At 40.2% G+C, this 19,435-nt stretch overlaps 1 protein-coding gene across 1 annotated transcript in view; it reads left to right on the top strand.

The window, feature by feature from the left end:
• dcc (DCC netrin 1 receptor) overlaps nt 1–19,435 on the top strand; it is a 264,597-nt gene that overhangs the window by 35,150 nt on the left and 210,012 nt on the right. The window contains exons 5-6 of the mRNA XM_084746633.1: nt 12,292–12,446; nt 13,799–13,919. Of these exons, the coding sequence (XP_084602759.1) occupies nt 12,292–12,446; nt 13,799–13,919 (276 nt within the window). The remainder of the gene's footprint in view (nt 1–12,291; nt 12,447–13,798; nt 13,920–19,435) is intronic.

The raw sequence follows: 19,435 nt of genomic DNA on the forward strand, positions 1-19,435 counted from the left end.
CTGTCTTTCTTTCTTTGTCAGCACTCTATCCCCACCTCCCTCACTTAATCATGTTCTGTGTAATCATCTGTTTGGTCACGTATGTTCAGACTGTTTAATCCGTCTCAGTCTGTCCAGAGTGCTGCTGCTGCTCACTTCTTTCTGCCTGATCGCAGGTTTTTAATGCGCCCGCTGAGTCCCCGCCGACGAATCAAATCAATTTGACCTGCCTTTGTCTCTTAAGCTTTGTAATCCAGGATTTGAACTCAATCAAGTCGCAGAGGAGAAAAGAGAAAAGGACTTAATGCGACTTTTCAGTCTGACCTGACCCTGACGGAACTGACCCGCTCGGCGTTTACTACCCACCGCGCTCCCTTTGATATCGCCCACCTCCACGTGTGACCTTGTGGAGGAGCATCTTCCTCGGCTTGTCCTGAGGAAGAACACGTCTCATGAAAGTGAAGTGCGTGAGGTGATCAGCTGCAGACATCTGTTCATTTTTACCATCTGTTGTCATCTCTCTCAGCGCTGCAGATTGTTTGAATGTTTGTGATGAATCTTGGGAGATTCCTGTTCCTTCTCGCTGGTCAGATCGCCCTCCGTTCCGGTCCTTAATCCTGCCATCTGTGTGTTCTTTTGTTTGGGAATTGATATTATGTAAAATAGTACTCACTGCTGGTTGGAGATGATTTTAGAATTAAAAGTTATTCTGATGGGTTCTACAGTTTTAGCACTTAAACTGTACAGCTTGCTTTTGCAATCCAGGGGTCCCTTATTCCTGCTGTCTTCCTCTCTGGCCTGACCTCCTTACATAGGTGGACCTGGGAGTGGCGGGCTGTCCCCGTGTTCAGATAATCTCTAGCGTGCCCTTCCAATGCACAAAGCATGGAAAAAAATGCTTTCCAGGGTGCCTTTTCAGTAGATAAAATGTAAAAAAGTGCTCTCTAAGGTACAAAACATGAAAAAAATTCCATTTAGGGTCTGCTTCCTGTGGACAAAACGTAAAGTATCCTCTGGGGTGGCCTTCCAATGGACAAAGAGTGAAAAAGTGTCCTCTAGGGTGGCCCTCCTGTGGACCAAACAAAAAGTAACCACAAGGGTGCCCAACCAATGGACAATATGTGAAAGAATAGTGTCCCCCAAGGTGCCCTTCCAATGGATAAAATGAATTGGAGTGCCAGTATCATACAGGCTGCTCTACATGTCAGAAAATTAGTTTGCCTCTATATGCCTTGAGAGGAGTAAACAGTTCATAGCTTCCTGTGTGTTTTTATTGCAGAGCTGCAGTGGTTGTAGTAATTTAAGTTATATAATAAAACTGTTTTCATCTGAACATGGCATCAGAACCGTTTCACTCTTGGCAACCACATATGCCCTTTTAATTGATGTGCTCCTGCCTCTCAGAAAGCCTGAGTCCACCACTGCCTCCTTCTATACTTTAACCATCATGCTTCAGGCTGCAGTTTGTTTGACCTCTGACCTTGGCTGCTCTCTCTCAGTCCTGTCCGCTATGATGTCACAGTTCGTCAGCGTCCTCTCCCCACCACCCTGCCTGTTTGTCTGCAGCGATCACCTTCATGCTGGACTCACCTGTTCGTTCGGACAGACAGCTCCAGCTGGGACGGACAGGTGAGGTCAGCCTCCGGTGACGCCTGCGTCTCACAGCGGGAACACAGCTGCATTGATCTGACAGGATTTGGGTCAGTGAGGGCCGCGCCAAACTAATTAGACATCATACATATCTGCTGTGTCATCCCGCCATGATGACCACTGCTGCCTGTTAAACTGCTGCCATGGCAACCAGCTTGAAGTCTGTCTTCCTGCTGAGAGCTGCAGCCATAAAAGAAACCCCAAAACACCAACTGTACTTCATGTTTGTGTTCAGACCGCAGAGAAAAATCAGTCAGAGAAGTTTTATAAGCATTTAAAACAACATGTTCATAATAAATGCAGGATACAAATAATGGTACATTCTCAAATAATAAAGGAGAAAAGAAGACTGGCATTACCTGTCGGCCCTGAGCTCATATATTTAATTCTCTAGTTTAGTTAAACCTTTTTGTAACCCTAAACCTACCTTGAAGCCAAATTATTTTTAGCTTGCATAACATGCATAAGTTGTAACATATAGTTTATATATTAAATTACATAAGGTATGTTAAGTAACATACTTGTTTTAACCCAAACTATTATCTTTTCCTAAACATAACCGAGTTGTTTCTGCTGCCCAAACCTAACAGAGTACATGGTTTTTGTGCCTAAACCTTATCATGTACTTAATTTTTATGCCTAGACCTCGTCAAGTAGTTTTCGTTGTCTAGACCTAACCAAGTAGTTTTCGTTTCCTAAACATCATTATGTGCCTATTTTTTGTTGCCTAAATCCAACCAAGTAGATTTTGTTACCTAAACCTAGCCCTAAACATAACCTAATACCAAGTTTTTGTGAATAAACTTAACCAAGTGGATTTTGTCACTTAAACCCAATGAAGTAGTTTTGTACAAAAATATAAGTTTTTTGTGTCAAGTAGTTTTATTACTTAAACCTAATCATGGAGTTTTTTTACATAAACTGGTACATGAGCTGGGAGTGAGAACTATACTTGTTTTAAACAGCAGAGTTGAAATTGGTGGACATGTGAATTATACTGAATCTATGAAGAAAACAACAGGTAAACATGAAGGAGCAGCTTCTTAGTAAAATATGACCAAGTCTATTTATAAAGCAGGAGGATTAGGAATAAAACCCTGCCTGTCACACAGTTTCAGATGAAAGCCTGGTTCTCTCTGCGGTGAATCGAAAGCTGAAGGTCCGTCCACTTCCTTGCAATTTACGGGGGAATGTTTTTGTTTTTCTGTTGCTCGCCTGGCGTTCTGACCTTCAGTTCTGCTGTAATCAGTCTTTTCTCTGCTCTCTTTGTGATGAAAAATCATTTCACCTTAATTCTGCTCAGAAATGAGTTTTTGATGTTTTCGTTTGTCAGCGTTGCGTCAGAGGAGGATCAGGGGAGCAGGACTGAAAGACTGAGCACTTACTGACACCCCAAGTGTGTACGTGAGAGGTTTTAGATAAAATGTAATCATAAAAGTCTGTTTTTTAGTTTCACCCTAAGACCTTCATCTTAAGGTTTAGTCCTTGAGATATTAATTATTTCAATGCAGTATATTTACCTTATGTAATGTGTCTGGCAAAACAAAAAACATAGAGATGATCAGTTCTCTCCTCATTGCTCTCACAGATCAGTCCTCGCCTATTTGCAGGTCTCGCTCTGCAGATTGATTACCATCCGAATTTGTTTTGTGCTCACTCAGTGGCTCAGCCCGAAAATGAATGCTCGTGTAAAAATAAAACGCAGGGAGAAAAAGATCAGCGGCTCTCAGTGTGAAGCAGTTTGATTCCTGTAATGAGGACCCTTTTGTTAGCGCTGAAATGAATCCTCTCGCTCTGACTCTGCAGAGACATGAAGGCTGCAAAGTGCCTCAGTTTGATGGAAAATGAATTTGTTTTCAGTGTCGGGTTTAGTATGAAAACAAGTTTTTTCACTGACAAGGAGAAATAGAGTTTACTAGTTTTCTCAGCAGCCCAAAACTGAATAAATTGGTTTTAGGAACACACTGAACGCTTGTGGATATCACATATTTGAGACCACTTTAGGCAGTCTACTGGAAAGTAACAAATCTGATGTAGCCTACTTGTACTTTTGAGTTAGTGCCATGTTCTACTCAACTCCACTACATTTAAAAGAGATATTTTTATGTTTTTCTTGTATAGTATACAAAATAGGATTTCCTCAGCCTGTTCCAACAATAAAATACTGCTTACATGTTAATGCATCAGAACAATTTTGAAAGTTTAGATTGTCTAAGTGCTTATAACATTATGATGCAAGTATATGATGACTATTGCTATGATGCTCTGTTATACCTCATAAGTTGTTTCAGCAGTTTTTGGGTTGATATCCATTTATTACATAGATTTGGTGCTAAATGTAACCATTTTAGACCACTTGAAAATTGATCAAAATGGTCAGAAATCCCTCAAAATGCTGCATTGAGACACCAGAACCTTAAGGAACAGTCTCAGCTTTCCAGTCAGTCCCAGTTTCTGTAATACAAAATTGTTTAGAGACCACAGTCTGCAGAAACATTCAAAAACACAGTTTCTGCAATAGGCGACCATTACAAAGCAGGCAAAAAAACTGAATAGTTTTGTTCCAAACTGTATGGGATTAGCATCAAGTCAAGCCAAGGTTGACCAAAGTGCTGTACAATGGAATAATGGGTATTAAAAAATATAATATGCTAAAACAGCAAAAGCAGCAGAGGTAACATAAAATACCATCCCCTGCACAAATAGATAAGTAGAGGAACAGATGAAAATATGAAATAAAAAATAAAAATGAGAGTACAACCTTAAGGACACCCAAAAGCCTCAGAGAACATGTGAGTCCTAAGTTTTGCCTTGAAAGTATCAACAGAGAGGGAGCACTTAATTGAAAAAGGTAGCTCACATGAGCTACTGGGGTGCCTGACTGTGTACAGCTTTAAAAACAAATGCGGGCTTGATCTTGACGACATTTCTAGCTGGAAAAAAAAAACAGCCCTTCACAACAGAGTTTATCTATTTGTCAAATTTTAAAGGTGAATTGAAAATGATTCCTGGGATAAGGATGGAGGTTGGGAGCCATGGTCCCCAAGTGGTCTGCTATACCCCTGGTGGAGCTGGGGGGACCAAATAAGACCACTTCGGGTGGGTGTTTATGGAAATAGGAGGGTCTTGGGTATCCAGAAACCCAGTTTTCATTCAAATATCTTGAGGTGAGGAGTCCCCTTTGAAAATGCCTAAAATTAAGCCTAAAATCGAAGTATTCTTTAGCCTCCTTTCCAATAAACTAGCCTGGCAGGGTTGGTACCAATGGATGCTTCAGGTCTTCTAGTTTCAGAGGATGTATCTTTTCTCTGTAGCTTTACAACTGATCCTGCCACAGCTTATGAAAGTCGCTTAATGTCAGCTGCAGATGTTGTGGCCCTGTAGAGTTGAGGAGGTTTAAATGATTGGTTACTGGCTTAACATAAACACAGTCCAGTTACAAAACTGATCACAAGGAGGTTTTTTAAGTCTGAGAAAGTGTGTGTTTTGGGAAATGTAGGATGTATTGTTTTTGGAGTGTGACCATTGTGCGAAATACAGGGGATCTCAAGGAGTCCAAGACCCACTCATTGATACATGTGATCCCCTGGAAGCTACAACAGCAGAATTTTGGTCGGTCTCTGCAAAATACTTTTTTATAATTTGCCTCTTGCAATTGAGGTTTTGTTTTTTTATCACTTCATATTACATCTATGACCTGTGTGGTCAACATTAGGAGTGTGTATATGTTCCGGCCCCACGCCCCCGTCCACAACACCGTCCAAGAGGCTTTTAAAAGTTTACTATAATATTCATGACTCAAATTGCAAAACATTTATTTACAAATATGAATATGAATATTTTTTTTTAATTAATAATCCAACTTTATGGAAGGACGAGACTAAATCTGTGAAGTGGACCTTTAAGTGCCTTTTTAAGCACCTCAAAGGCAAACAAAACATGTAACACTTGAACTGTGTTGAATTTGAGTGAGGTGGAGTGACCCTTTAACAGGGAAAGAGATTAAGTTTATTTTTCAGGGAAAAAAAAGCACATTATGCAAGACATTGTACGCACATGTCATATTAATTTAATGTCAGCGGTGTTGGACGGGACAAAATGTCCCTCTGAGGCTCAGCTAACAGTCATGTTAGCCCTTCACTGTTGAATAATTGTGGTCTCAGAGCCTGTTAACTATTTCAGACATCATGTCCACAGAGGGAATGATAAGGTGTGAGTGTGTTTGTGTGTGTGAGTCTCCATGGACGCACTTAATGACAGATAATTGGTGGTTAAGTGCAGATATAAAGAGGCTGCTAACGAGTTTCTGTTCACACGGAGAGAGTTTAACTCAGACCGACTGTGTGTGTGTGTTTGTGTGTGTGTCTAGAGCCGTGTGAGAGTGTGAATGTCCTTCACTGGGTACTATCATCACACACACACACACACACACATGCACACACACAGCAGATGTTCATTGAAATGAATGATGGAGCTGATTTCCATTTGAATGCTGAGTGGAAGTTATTATGGTGCTGCTATAGAGAGGCAGCATCACTGATACTGAGTGTGTGTGTCTGCAGTGTGTGTAGTGTGTGCGTATGTGTGAGAAATAGATCACACCAGCCCATATTTTCCTTATTGTTTTTTAAAATAGTGTTTGTTTTATCAGATTTCATTAACTTTTTATTATTCGACTGAACATTCTAGAGAATAATGTCCGTTCTAAATGATAATCCAGGTGTAAGTGCGCGCGTGTGTGTGCGTGTTTCCAGACAAGGTGGAGTCAGACATGTTGTGTCTGCTGGAGGTCAGCTGCTTGTTGATGCGTCTCATTATCATATGAATGGCTGCTCTCAGCTGTTTTCCAGCAGGAAGTGGAGTCGCATTAACACAGCGTCCTGCCTGTTGCCTCCTGGAAGCACGGACGCTTTTGTTAACACATCTCCTCAGATGACCAGGTAATCAGTGTTCGACTCGCAGCTCTGCAGACAAAAAAAAACAAAAAAAAACATCCAAACAATCATTGGACACTCAGGGAATTCCCCAAACACAACAAAGGCTGCTGGGTAATCGCTCGCAGAGAAACACACAGCTTTGCTCTTTATCTTTGTCTAACTTTAGAGGAAACTTTTTAACTGTCATGACTGTTGTTGTATTCTTGGGCACCGATCCCAGAGGGGGGGCAGAGGGGGCGAGTCCTTTCAGAAGTCCCCCAACTTCTGAAAAAATGTTGTTCCCCCCCATTGAATTATTTCTAAATAAATAATGCAATTAAATGTTTAATAGCTGCTTACTCCACTTCTGAAATAATTCACACATAAATACAACACTTTGACGATTTTGTTTATGTCCCCCCATGTATCCTGCTCAGTGATCTGTACCTTTTACATATACTAAAGTTTAATTCATCCTGATACCTTTGAGGCTAATTCTGGTATTTTTAAACCTGGGCCCTGTTTTTACATAATATGGTGTCTTAATGACTAATTGGTAGAAAACCCTTTGGTATTGGTCGAGCAGATCAACTCAATTGGCATCCACGAAATGGGCTGCGGTGGCTGCAGCACAGTCCTATGGAGTCCTTTGGGGCAATTGCGTACCATCAAAGTCCATCCATGAGAAGACTGTTTTTGCTGCTCACAGGCTCAAATTGTTTGTCAAAGTGTCTGACATTACGGAAATGATCCCCTCAGAGATGGGCCTTTTTATCAAAGTGTAATTCTTTTTGTTTAGCCAGAGACAGCCTCTATATTGCTCTCTTCAAAGTTACCAGACTCCATTCACTAAACCAGTAATTTTGTTTGCAGGTCTACCACTGCCTCGATTGGTCAGTTTGTTGGAGTTTTTGTGTGAGTTTGGTGTTTTAAAAAGTTGGAGAGAGTTGTTTTTGATTGGGTTCACGGAGGTGCAAGTGCTTCTTGACACGTAGAGGAGGGTAGTCATCCGTTGCAATTCTGAAACCTCCAACTTGAAAGGTTTTAATTATCCCGTCCCTAACTGCAATGTATGTAGCCCCCCGGGGATCACATAATAGAAGAAATTACTGTCACAGAAATGCCTGTGCATGGATTTTTAAACCAAGGAACAGCTTTAATATTTTTTAGCAATCCAACCAGGTCTGTTGTTGTGCTCACTGACAACTGTTTCCAACTGTTAGATAAATCATCTGTTAATCAACCAGCCTGTTTGGTAGTAGTGTATAGCCCTCCGCCAATAACAGTGTGCAGAGGCCTGATTAAAAACATTGTGACCAATGCTTCCATTGGTCTTTTTCCTCTGCTCTCTGTCTGTGAGAGCTGCAGAAAGAGTTTTACACACATACACATATTGCAGAGATAGTAGCAGATAAAACATGTTATGGTATTCCGTTTTTTTTTTTTTGTTGTTGTTGTTTGGTTGTTTTTTTAATTTGACAGTGATTATTAGTCAGTGCTTGCACTCAGACAAATTATATAACCTGAAGTCTGTCTAATGGTATGTTTTATTTACCTCTGAGATCATAAGGTGGAGCTGGGAGTGATGTTACACCTGAGTTGACTGCTTGTTGGAGCACATGAAAGCCCCTTTCCCACTCCTCTCTGTCAGAATAGGGAAGGGATGCCTCTGACAATTTTTTGAAATATTTTTTGAGGATAATTGTGAGCACATATTGCATCATCTCCTGTCAATACAAAATAATAAAGATAATTGATTTGTAGTTGTGCAAGTCAGGTTTTTTCTCCATCTGCTTTAATACACTCAGAGCTTTCTCTGAGCAACAACTAATGGATATTAGAGGAACTGCAGCTGAGCCCACTTCAGCTCCTAATTTTCACGTTCAGCTGTGGAGGATGGTGATTGGTTCAGATCTGATCTCCAGAGTGTTCACTGTCTCAGACTAATTCCTGGACACGTGTAGTAGTGTGTGTTGTTTGTGTATCACCGTATGCTTGTTGGTGTGGTGAAGCTGCAGCAGCTCACAGTTTAAAGGAAATCGTTAGCTCTTAATTAGAGCATTACTGCAGTGATAAAGTTACACCTCCACATAATGATGTATTGATGGAGACACACATACACAACTCACATCCTCAACTAACTTTCTACCTCTCCTCTCTTTCCATCTCGTTTTCTTCTTTCATCCATCTCCGTCTCGCTTTTCTCTGTCCAAAGTATTTCCTTCCATCCTTTCCTCCCTCCCTTCCATCCCTCATTCCTTCCTTCCTTGTTTCCTTTCTGTCTTCCTTCCCTCATTCCTTCTTCTCTTCCTTTCTTCCTTCCTCTCTTCCTCCTTTCCTTCCTTCATTTTTCCTATTCCCTTCATTCCTTTCTTTCATCATCTGACCCTTCCATCTTTCCTTCCTCCCTTCTTTCTTTCTTTCCTTCATCCCTTCCGTCTTTCCTCCTTTTCTCCTTTTATTACTTCTTTCTTCTTTCCTCTGTTCCTTCCTTCCTATCCTCCTTCCTCTGTTCTTTCCTTTCTCCTTTCCCTGTTTCCTTTCTTGCTCTCTTCCTTCCTTCCTCTGTATGTCCCTTCATTCCTTCCTTTCTTCCTTCATTTATTTCTTCCTTCAGTCCTCTTTTCCTTCCCTCCTTCCTTCCTTCCTTCCTCTCTTTCATCCTCCCTTTCCATATTCATCATTCCATTCATCTTCAGATATGGTCAGTGATTCCTTCCTCCTTCCTTCCCTCCTTTTTACCTTCCCTCCTTCCTTCCTTCTGTCTTCAGACACACTCAGTGTTTTGATATGGGTGTAATATTCTGGTGTCCACATACTTTTGGCCCTGTCTTATATTTGGTGTGTGTTTAGATTTAACAGAGCTCAGGAAGTTGTAACCTCATGAATATGTGTGTGTTTCTGTTTGTTGACAGTTACAGGACAGTCCTGGGTGTGTGTCTGTGTCTGTTTACTGACAGGCAGAATGTTTGTTGTCTTGGCGTGCTGACAGCGTCGCCGAGGCACTCTGTGCTACATGAGGCCCTTCAGGCTTCGTCTTCGTCTCCGCTAAGGCTCAAAATGGCCTCTGTCTCACATCTCTGCGCTCACAGACACAAGCTGCCGCCACGTTTTCAAATGCAACGTTCACGATGACAACAGGGCTGAAACATGGCAGCAGTCTCACACCCCGTCCTTCCTGTTCACAGTGCAGTGAGCCTGGAGACAGTTTACCAGCAGTCACATGTGCTTCCACCTGAACATGCTGGAGTCTGTCTGCTGCTGCCATCGCTTCATATCTCAACTTAAAGGGATAGTTCGGGGCATTTGAGGTGGGGTTGTATGAAGTACTTATCCATTTTCAGGATATTAAAGGCATAATATATAATCTCCTGATATCTTTTTCTAGGAGTGTGTGGTGGTGTCTGTATCTACACAGACCCTGTCCTCTGCCTGGATTTCTGCCTGGTCTTATTTTGCTGTGTTAAGGACATTTCTTGGGTTCAGCCTGTTTGGCAGTGGTGTGTAGCCCCCAGCCAATAACACCTGTGGGTCTCGACCCAGTGTTGACACACACAGGCAGAGCAGACTGAGGATTGCCACAGCTACTTCCATCCTTCCCTTTTCTTTTCTCTGTCTTTCCTCCATCATTTTGTTCACCCTGTTGTTCTTCCATTTGTCTGTCTTTTTTCCTTCCTTCCTTCCTTCCTTCCTCTCTCCCTTCTTGGCTAAGTTACTTCCTATCTTCCTTCCATCTTTCTCTCCTTCTTTCCTGTATCCATCATTCTATTAAACTTCAGATATAGTCAGTGATTCTTCCTTCCTTCTTTCTTTGCTTTCTTGTGTCTATTTTGTGCTTCTTGTTTTCATCCTTCCATACTTCACTTTTACTTTCTGTCTCTCTTCTTTTCTTTCATTCCTTCTGTCTTTCTCTCTTTCCTGTCTCCTTTCCTCTGCTCTCTGTCTGTTAGAGCTGCAGCAACAGTTTTAGACACATGCACTGGCAGAGCAGACTGAGGATCACAGCTATCTTTACACAAAATCTGGGGTTGTGCAGAGATTTGAGAGTTTATTTGTGCTTTAGAATGTAACCACTGTGAAAAAAATCACAAAATGTTTTATTTCTCAGATTCACTGCTTTGTTCTCAATGAAGGGAACTCACTCTCTTTCTTGACTTAACAAGTATAGGAAGCTAACAAATGTCCTGCTGTAGACAGGGTCAGCAACAAAATGTATTGTAGCCACCAAAAACAATCAATATCAGTTAAAGTGTTCACTATATTTAGAATATTTGGTTTTGAAGTGTGGTTGCACAGTGTAAGAACTGAAGGAACTGAAGATGAGAAGAGTTTAAAACAAATTGTTGTTAACAAAGGCACCTGAACAATGAAGCAAGGGGAGCAGCTGCTCTCCCTTTATTAGACTTAGATGAGCACAGATGGACTTTTGTATCCTGTTTTTTGATCATATAACTTTGCTATTTTTAAACATTTGAGCTATTTTGGATAAAAAAAAGAGTTCAGAATCTTTATAAAATCAAACAGAATGCAGGTGCACTCTCTCCAGCACCAACCAGGAACCAGCAAACCAGATATTAACTTTGGTAACAACCAAAAAGACAAATACCATCACACACATGCGGCTGATGGTGAATTCACAGTGTGAGTTGGTGTTTAATTCAGTGTGTTTCTGATCTGCACTTGTTTTTTTAAACAGTTTGCCTTCATTCCCACAGTCTTCTCCCACTAAAATAGTGCAGCTAACTAATGGAGGCTGGAAATGAGCTGAAGTGACAAAATTCAAACTGTAAACTTTGAACAGAAATTTGCAAGGATAGTAGCAGCAAAAGTAGAAGAACAATATAAACTACATGGATGTGCAGCACTGAGTGAATAAAGTTACAGTTTAATATAAAAGACACAGTTTATTATCATTACCAATGAACGCAGCACTGACCCCTTTCAAAATAAAGGTCTTAAAACAGTTTAATGATAAGCAAAATGCCATTGACTGTCTTTGCTAGATTTTTAATTTTTATTTTTTCCATGTCGGCCTTGCGGGCCACATGAAACCTTTCAGTGGGCTGCACGTGGTCCCTGGGCCGCATTTTGCCTCTCATTTAGTTAACTCAAACTGGTGATATGTATATTTCCTCTTGCCTGGCACTAATTTTGCACCCTCACTTTTAATTATAACGAGTCACCCATGGTTGTAAAAATAATGAATACATGCTTCAATCCTGTTTAATACCTATTAAAGATGAAATTGTTCTTCAGTCCGGCGAAATCCTTTCTATTATTCTGTCATAGTCATTGAGCGTACAGAAATCCTGACTTTTCATGTCCTGACCTAATTTTCCTAGCTAATTATGATCAACCACAAACCAAACCACGTGGTTAATCTGCTGTGATCTGTCGCTTTTGTTAGCTAATGTTTAAATACAGATTGTCTGTTTGCAAAATTAGCAACAACCCACAGATAAATACCTGAAAATGGCCAGTGACCATAAGGAAGTGAGCGTATAATGATCCATGGAGGCTAATGAGATCTGAAACACTCATTTCTTCAGAGATAAGCTGAGGAGTTTGTAATTGTCTTAATTAGTTTGTAATTACAGAAGCTTGCTAAAGTGAAACACAATCCTAAAGGTTCTGAACAACAGCACTTAAAGAAACAACAGTGGATGTTTCACTCAGATGCTCCAGCAGGGAAGAAGAGGTTCTCTCCTGCTGACATGTGTTGTGTTGCTTTGTGTATTTTCTGCAGTGCCTCCTCAGTTCCTGAACTACCCGACCAACACGTACGCCTACGAGTCCACCGACATCGAGCTGGAGTGCGCTGTGACAGGAAGCCCGCCGCCAACCGTCCGCTGGATGAAGAACGGGGAGGAAGTCATCCCCAGCGACTACTTTCAGATAGTGGTGAGTCAAACAGAACCCACAAACCAGACAAAGTCACTCTGATGACACAACAGCCAACACATACTCTGCTGTCTTATTAGTAAAACAAAATTAACATGCATTTTTAATGTGAAACATCTGCAGGATGTGTTTATTGTTCATTTTGTTTATTGATCGGAGTGTCTAATTGAACCTGGGGGAAAACAGTCACAGGCAGCTATTTGACTTTTTCCTCTCACCCAACTAGTTTAGCTTTAAAGAACAACAAAGTGTCTGTGGAGTGGAGGCTGTGGTGGATACGTAGTTCCTAGTTCATAGTAGACTCATCCCTCACCAGATTCGTGCCCCAACCTGGGGAAGACTGTGGTTTGAGTTTTGTGTGAAATTATAAGTCAGCGTTGGCTACACCATGGGGTAAATAGCCACATCAGTCAGTAGCCTCATTGGGCATATATACCTCAAGTGCACATAGATGGCTACTTGACACCTTGTCTCACCGGCCACTTAGGTATAACTTGCTAACAGTGGGTTGGACCCCCTTTTGACTTCAGAACTGCCTTAATTCTTTGTGGCATAGATCCAACAAGGTGCTGGAAACATTCCTCAGAGATTTTGGTTCATACAGATGTGACAGCATCACACAGCTGCTGCAGATTTGTTGGCTGCACATCCATGATGTGAATCTCCTGTTCCACCACATCCTGAAGGTGCTCTGTTGGACTGAGATCTGGTGACTGTAGAGGCCACTGGAACTCACTGTCATGTTCAAGAGACCAGTTTGAGATGTTTTCAGCTTTGTGACATGTTGTGTTTTCCTGCTGGAAAGGCCTTTCTGTCATCTCGCACCAGTCTGGCCATTCTCCTCTGACCTCTGGCATCATCAAGGCATTTTCTCACAGAGAACTGTCGCTCACTGGATATTTTCTCTTTTTTGGATAGTATAGTCCAAATAACATCACATAGTATAGTCCAATAAATAGTATTGTCGGTTAGTAACCCGGGTGCTACTGTCACCTGCCTTATTTGATGGGCAGTATCTTAACAGTGATCGAAAGAAAGAAGGAAATGTAGGCATTGGAATTAAATACTGAATGGAAACAGTATTTGTGTTAAAAAGAGAAAGTGAGAGCAGCTGTGTGGTGGGTATAACATGAATCTGTTGTCGTACATTTATAATCTGATCATCTGGATATCATTCATAATCCCTTATCCCATAATCTACTGCAAAGAGAAAACAAACATACACCCACACACACACATGCATACTCTCTTACATTTTTGTATAGTTTTTTTCTTCATGTATAATGATCTAAACCAGACTTGTTGTGTATTTGACAGCTTTTATTGATACGTTGTGTGTGTTGCTTCTTCAGGACGGCAGTAACCTGCAGATTTTGGGTTTGGTGAAGTCAGATGAAGGATTTTATCAGTGTGTAGCAGAGAACTCAGCCGGCAGCTCGCAGGCCATGGCTCAGCTGCTGCTGCGAGAGCCAGGTAGGAACACACACACACACACACACACACACACACACACACACACACAGCTGACACATGTGATGTGATGTCGCTGCTCATCGATAAACACAACCTGCTGTCATCACCTGTCGCCTTCATTTCTGTCGTGACATCATTTCCTCTCTGACCTCGCTGTATTTCCTGTGACATCACTTGATTTCCAACTTGTGCTCAGTTTTATTCTTTTTTGTGTTTTTTCCAGCATTGTGTTACAGTAGTGTGTGATGATGAGGTGATACAGTTCAGTGTCTGACAGACTGAAATAAGCTTCAGTGTTAGTTTTACAATGAACTGAGCATGTCTCCATAATTCTGTCCAATTGTCCTGTTTTGTGGTGTAACTTCAGGTAATACTTCATTCTGACAGCAAACAAAATTAGAGTATTAAATCTGCTGGCTATAAAGACACCAGACTCAAGTTAAGCAGTTTCATCACAGACAAGACACACAAAATTTAATTGACTATTAATTGTAATAAACAGGGTGAACATGGACATGAGTAATCAACTGATTATGAGACCAACAGCCTACAAAAGGAAACTGCATTTACCAAATAACACAATTTTGACAAATTACCTCTAAAGATAAATAGCTCAATTAAACCATGAAATTGCATGAAAAAGGAATGCATGGAAATAAATGACTAATTTGTGTGCTCAAATAAAAGAAGAATAGGTATGAAGACCATATTAATAGTGTGTTCTGGGGGCTTTCATACTGAATTATAATGTATTCATAATGCTCTATGACTACACTCATAAACACGTTTTCTCTGCACTATATCAACAGTCATAAACTATATCAATGTGACTTATAATCTATTACAAGTTTAAGTGTCCAATGAATGCTCTTGACTGGTTATAAGGTACAGGTGGACTGATGGGACTTATTATACATTATAACCACTTATACACACCTCAACAGTCAACTGTAGTAAGGACTCATGGTATGCTACAGTACAGTTGTAGTCCATGCAGGATCATACTGGAGTTATCATGTATGTCTTAAGTAAAGTGAAGTACATATTGATGCATCTATAATTATACATTGCTCATCATAATGTTTCATTGCAGGTGGGTAGTTACAATGTATTATAAGCATCAGTCAACCTTTACTTTATAACTAGTCAAGAACATTCATAAGACACTTAAACTGTAATTCATTATAAGTCACATTTATAACAATTTAAGGCTGCTGATATATTGCATCAGAGAGCAATATGTGGGTTTCTGAGTATAGCATTATGAATTGTTATATGTTATAATGCATTATGAATGCCCAGAAAAATCCTTGTTAGCCGAAGTACGACTGAGCATCCTGGCATCGGCCAAAACAGTGACGTGACATACACGAGACCACATTCATACACGGGTTAAGTAAAGTTAGTCTTGTGTTGTGGTGGATGCTGGTCATTTGTTGACGTTAGCGGGTTCTGTTTCTAAGCTAACGTTAGCTAGTGTTACTCTTGGTGCTTCAGGGGAGCTGAAGAGAGGCAAGGCACTTGGGAACATGCATAACCATCACATCCTTTGGACTTTCCCTGGGGAAAAAACATCCTGAGTCCTTTACAAATAAAGCGATTAATACATGTAAATCACTTTGAATAGTGGCTTAAATTATTAAGTTATAATCACAAGTTATTGAGGTCATAATTATGTATTATGGAGGTAATATTTATGACTTATGATGACATGATTATAAGTTACCAGTGTGATAAAGTTACGGAAGTCCTACCATGTGTTTACACATCAGTAGTATAAAGTGATTATATCTACATTGCTTCCAACAGTACCTCAAGTTAGTATGTTATTATTACAAGTTGTTGAAGTTATGTAGTCAAGAATTAATATTTATGAGTTACGATGGACATGATTGCAAGTTTCCAACATGATAAAGTCAAGTTACAGATAAAGTTATGCTTCAGAAGTCCTACCATCTGTTCACACTTTGGTAGAAAAAAGAAATTAATACATTTAAACTTTGAATAGTGTCTTAAATTAGTTAATTACAATTACAAGGTATCATCATAATTATGTATTACAAAAGTATTATTATTATTATGTATGAGTTATGAAGGACATGTTAACAAGTTACAAATGTGATAAAGTTAAGTTTTGGAAGTCCTACCATCTGCTCACATATAAGTAATATAAAGTGATTAATGCATATAAAGTGCTTCAAATAGTACCTTAAATTACTTATTTATAATTAAAAGTTATAAACGTCCTAATTGTTTATAACAGAAGTAATATTTATGAGTTACGAAGGTCATGATTACAAGTTACCGATGTGATAAAGTGAAGTTACGGGGGTTCTACTACAAGTTATGTTATTAATCACTCAGTAAAGAGGAGTTATGACATTCATAATAACCAAAGTCAGAATGAAATGTGATAATTACAAAAATGGATCTGTTTTTCTTTTGTCTTTGAATTCATTCCACTTTCATAGATATCTAACTCAGTGGGAGTCTGTAACAGCTGAGCAGTTTAATAAGGGATTTTCAAATTGTTTTCTTCACCGTTTCTGTTGTGGTTTACCACTCCCAGCCCTGCCACATGTGCCTCCATATTTTAATAACAACACAAAGTGGTTGGTGAGTGGTCCTGAGTTCCTATGAACCGCTGGTTCCTCCCAGGAGGATCTGCTCTGTTCTGATTCTCAGTTCATATTTCGGTCATACTGAGTCACAGCTGACAGTACAACAGGAGTTCACTGGGTTTGGCAAAGTCATTGTTTGTTGTGATGTGCTGTTGTTTGTGTTGGGGCTGCGATTCGGTTAGTCATGTGGTCTGACAGCAGTTACTACCATCTGATACACACACACACACACACAGACACACACACAGGCGATATGAAGATGTGAACAGCTCAGCCAGTCTGCAGAACATCTGAGTCAGCACAATAGAATCACTCTGCATATAAATGGACCAGCAGCAGTGTGTGTGTGTGTGTGTGTGTGTGTGTGTGTGTGTGTGTGTGTGTGTGTGTGTGTGTGTGTGTGTGTGTGCATGAAAAAGGGCATTAAGTACAGTTACATTCACACTGTATATTATTGTGGTTGTGCTCCTGTAGTGTGTAGGATCCTGTTTGTGTGAACCCTGGATACTTCATATTCAGTTCTATCCATATCCAATGACTTAGCACACAGTGAATACTTCATACACTAGTTATCTAGCTAGCCGACAAGCATACTTATTAGCTAGTGACTATCTTATTGACTGTGTGACAGAATGACTAAAAAAGTAACTAACTGACCAAGTAACTAACACACTAAACAAGCCATTAACTAACTAAGCAATGAAATAGTTATCTACCAAGTACACAAAGATAGATATCCACTTAATCACCTAACTACTGATAGGCTGTTATTCACTTAATTGACAAACATACTTGTTAGCTAACTAATTACTAGCTAGCTCTGATTGGCTATTGACTAACTGAGTAGTTGAGAAGAGTACTGACTTATTAAAGGTCCAGTGTTTAAGATTTAGGCAGATATTCGCAGAATAAGGCAGAAACTAAATAAAGGCTAATGTTCATGTATGTTTTCACTGGTGTATAATCACCTGTGTTTTACGTTACCTTAGAATGAGCCCTTTATGTCTACAGAGGGTCCTCTTTAATGCAGGCAGCCATGTTGTGCTGCCATGTTTCTACAGTAGCCCAGAACAGACAAAACAAGCACTGGCTCTAGATACAGTCTTTAATGTTTTTTAAACTGTCTGCTCTCCAACACAGTTGAAGAGGGAGTGTTGCAAGGTGTTTGTACTCTGCAAGCTCACCGCTTGATGCCACTGGATCCTACTCAATGGTCCTTAAAAAAATACAAAGTAAAGAAATAACATGGTAACTTACTGACATTGTTGTTTTCAAACTGGGGTCCAGTGACCAACAAGGGTCCTTAACTGGGTTGTAAGGGTCCCAAGCAAAAGGAGGAATAGAATATTTTAACTTAACACATCATTTTTTGGGGGAGAAATTAGAACAACAAGAGAAAAAATAAGGTTGGTCATTTTGATTAATTCTAATTTATAGTGATCATAATTTGATCATACATCTTCTTTGAAGACTTTATTAGCTTCAGATCTAAAAGAAAAAAGAGAGAATACATTCCTTCAGACAAAATCCTCTCAAACTGGGGGCTGGTGGTCAAAGTTGTATCTATTGGGGTGGATCTAATGGACATGAAAAAATCTGTGAAATTCTAACCAACCAACCAACTGACCAACCAAATAACCAACCAAACAACCAACCAACTGACCAACCAACAAACAAACAAGTCCATAAACCTCTAACCAATCAACCAACCAACCAAGAAACTAACCAAACAACCGACCAACCAACAACCGAACAGCTAACCAACCAACCAGTCAATTAACTGACTAAAAAACTAATCAACTAACCAACCAGCCAATCAACTGATCAACCAACCATCCGAATTTCCAGCCAACTAAATTGTTAACTCTCTGAGCAAACAAATTGCTAATTAACTATGCAACTGAACTGCTAACTAACCAAGAAAACAAATTGCTAACAGGTAGGTAGGTAATCAACTTTTTTAGCTTTTTAGCGAACTAATTAACTGGCTGAATAACTGTCATACTAGGTATTCTGTACACCTAACTTCTAATCATACTCATTAGCTAACTACCTGTCTGGATAGACACTGGTTTCAGATGTAGTGCTGAGAAAGAGCCCACAATCTTTTTCTGTCACAAGAGGGAAGTAAAACAACTGGAATAGATGTGAAGAACCTCTTTGATGTAGGAGAGTTACCACTGTTCTCATCTGCACATTTGTATCTAACCTGGCTTTTCTTTCTTTCTTTCTTTCTTTCTTTCTTTCTTTCTTTCTTTCTTTCTTTCTTTCTCTCATTCTTTGTCTCTGCTTTAATCACTGATCAGAGTGTTGCGTCTCCCCTGAGCCAGCAGCACAGATGGCAACACACACACACACACACATAGACATTAAGAGGGTCAGATGGTTGGTGTTATCGCTTGGTTACTATCGCCACGGGAACCGAGCATCCCAGCAGGCTCACAGCGGCCAATCAGACATTCCCATGAGAAATCACGGCGGGTGTGTACATGTGTGTGTGTGTGTGTGTGTGTATGTGTGTGATTGTCAGCATACCACCTTGTTACCCTTGACGATGCCAGGCCTCTTGATCCTTGGAGTGACTCTTCACATTGTACGTGCACACACACACACACACACACACACACACACACACACACACACACACACACACACACACACACACACACACACACAATAGAATGGTTTTGTTCTCTCGCTTATGTTCTTAAAATACATCTTTCACTCAAGTATACTAGTGTGTGTGTGTGTGTGTGCATACACACGTAGGTGGTGTGTTTTGACTACATTCTATGTTTTTTTTCTTCCTTATTGTTAGTAATATGATCCCTCACTGGCTTCCCATTCACAAACACAGCCATTCATGTTTACCAGAATACAGATAAAACAGTATTT

Source organism: Lutjanus erythropterus, chromosome 20 (assembly GCF_056507025.1).
Source record: "Lutjanus erythropterus isolate fLutEry1 chromosome 20, fLutEry1.hap2, whole genome shotgun sequence".
NCBI lineage: Eukaryota > Metazoa > Chordata > Actinopteri > Lutjaniformes > Lutjanidae > Lutjanus > Lutjanus erythropterus.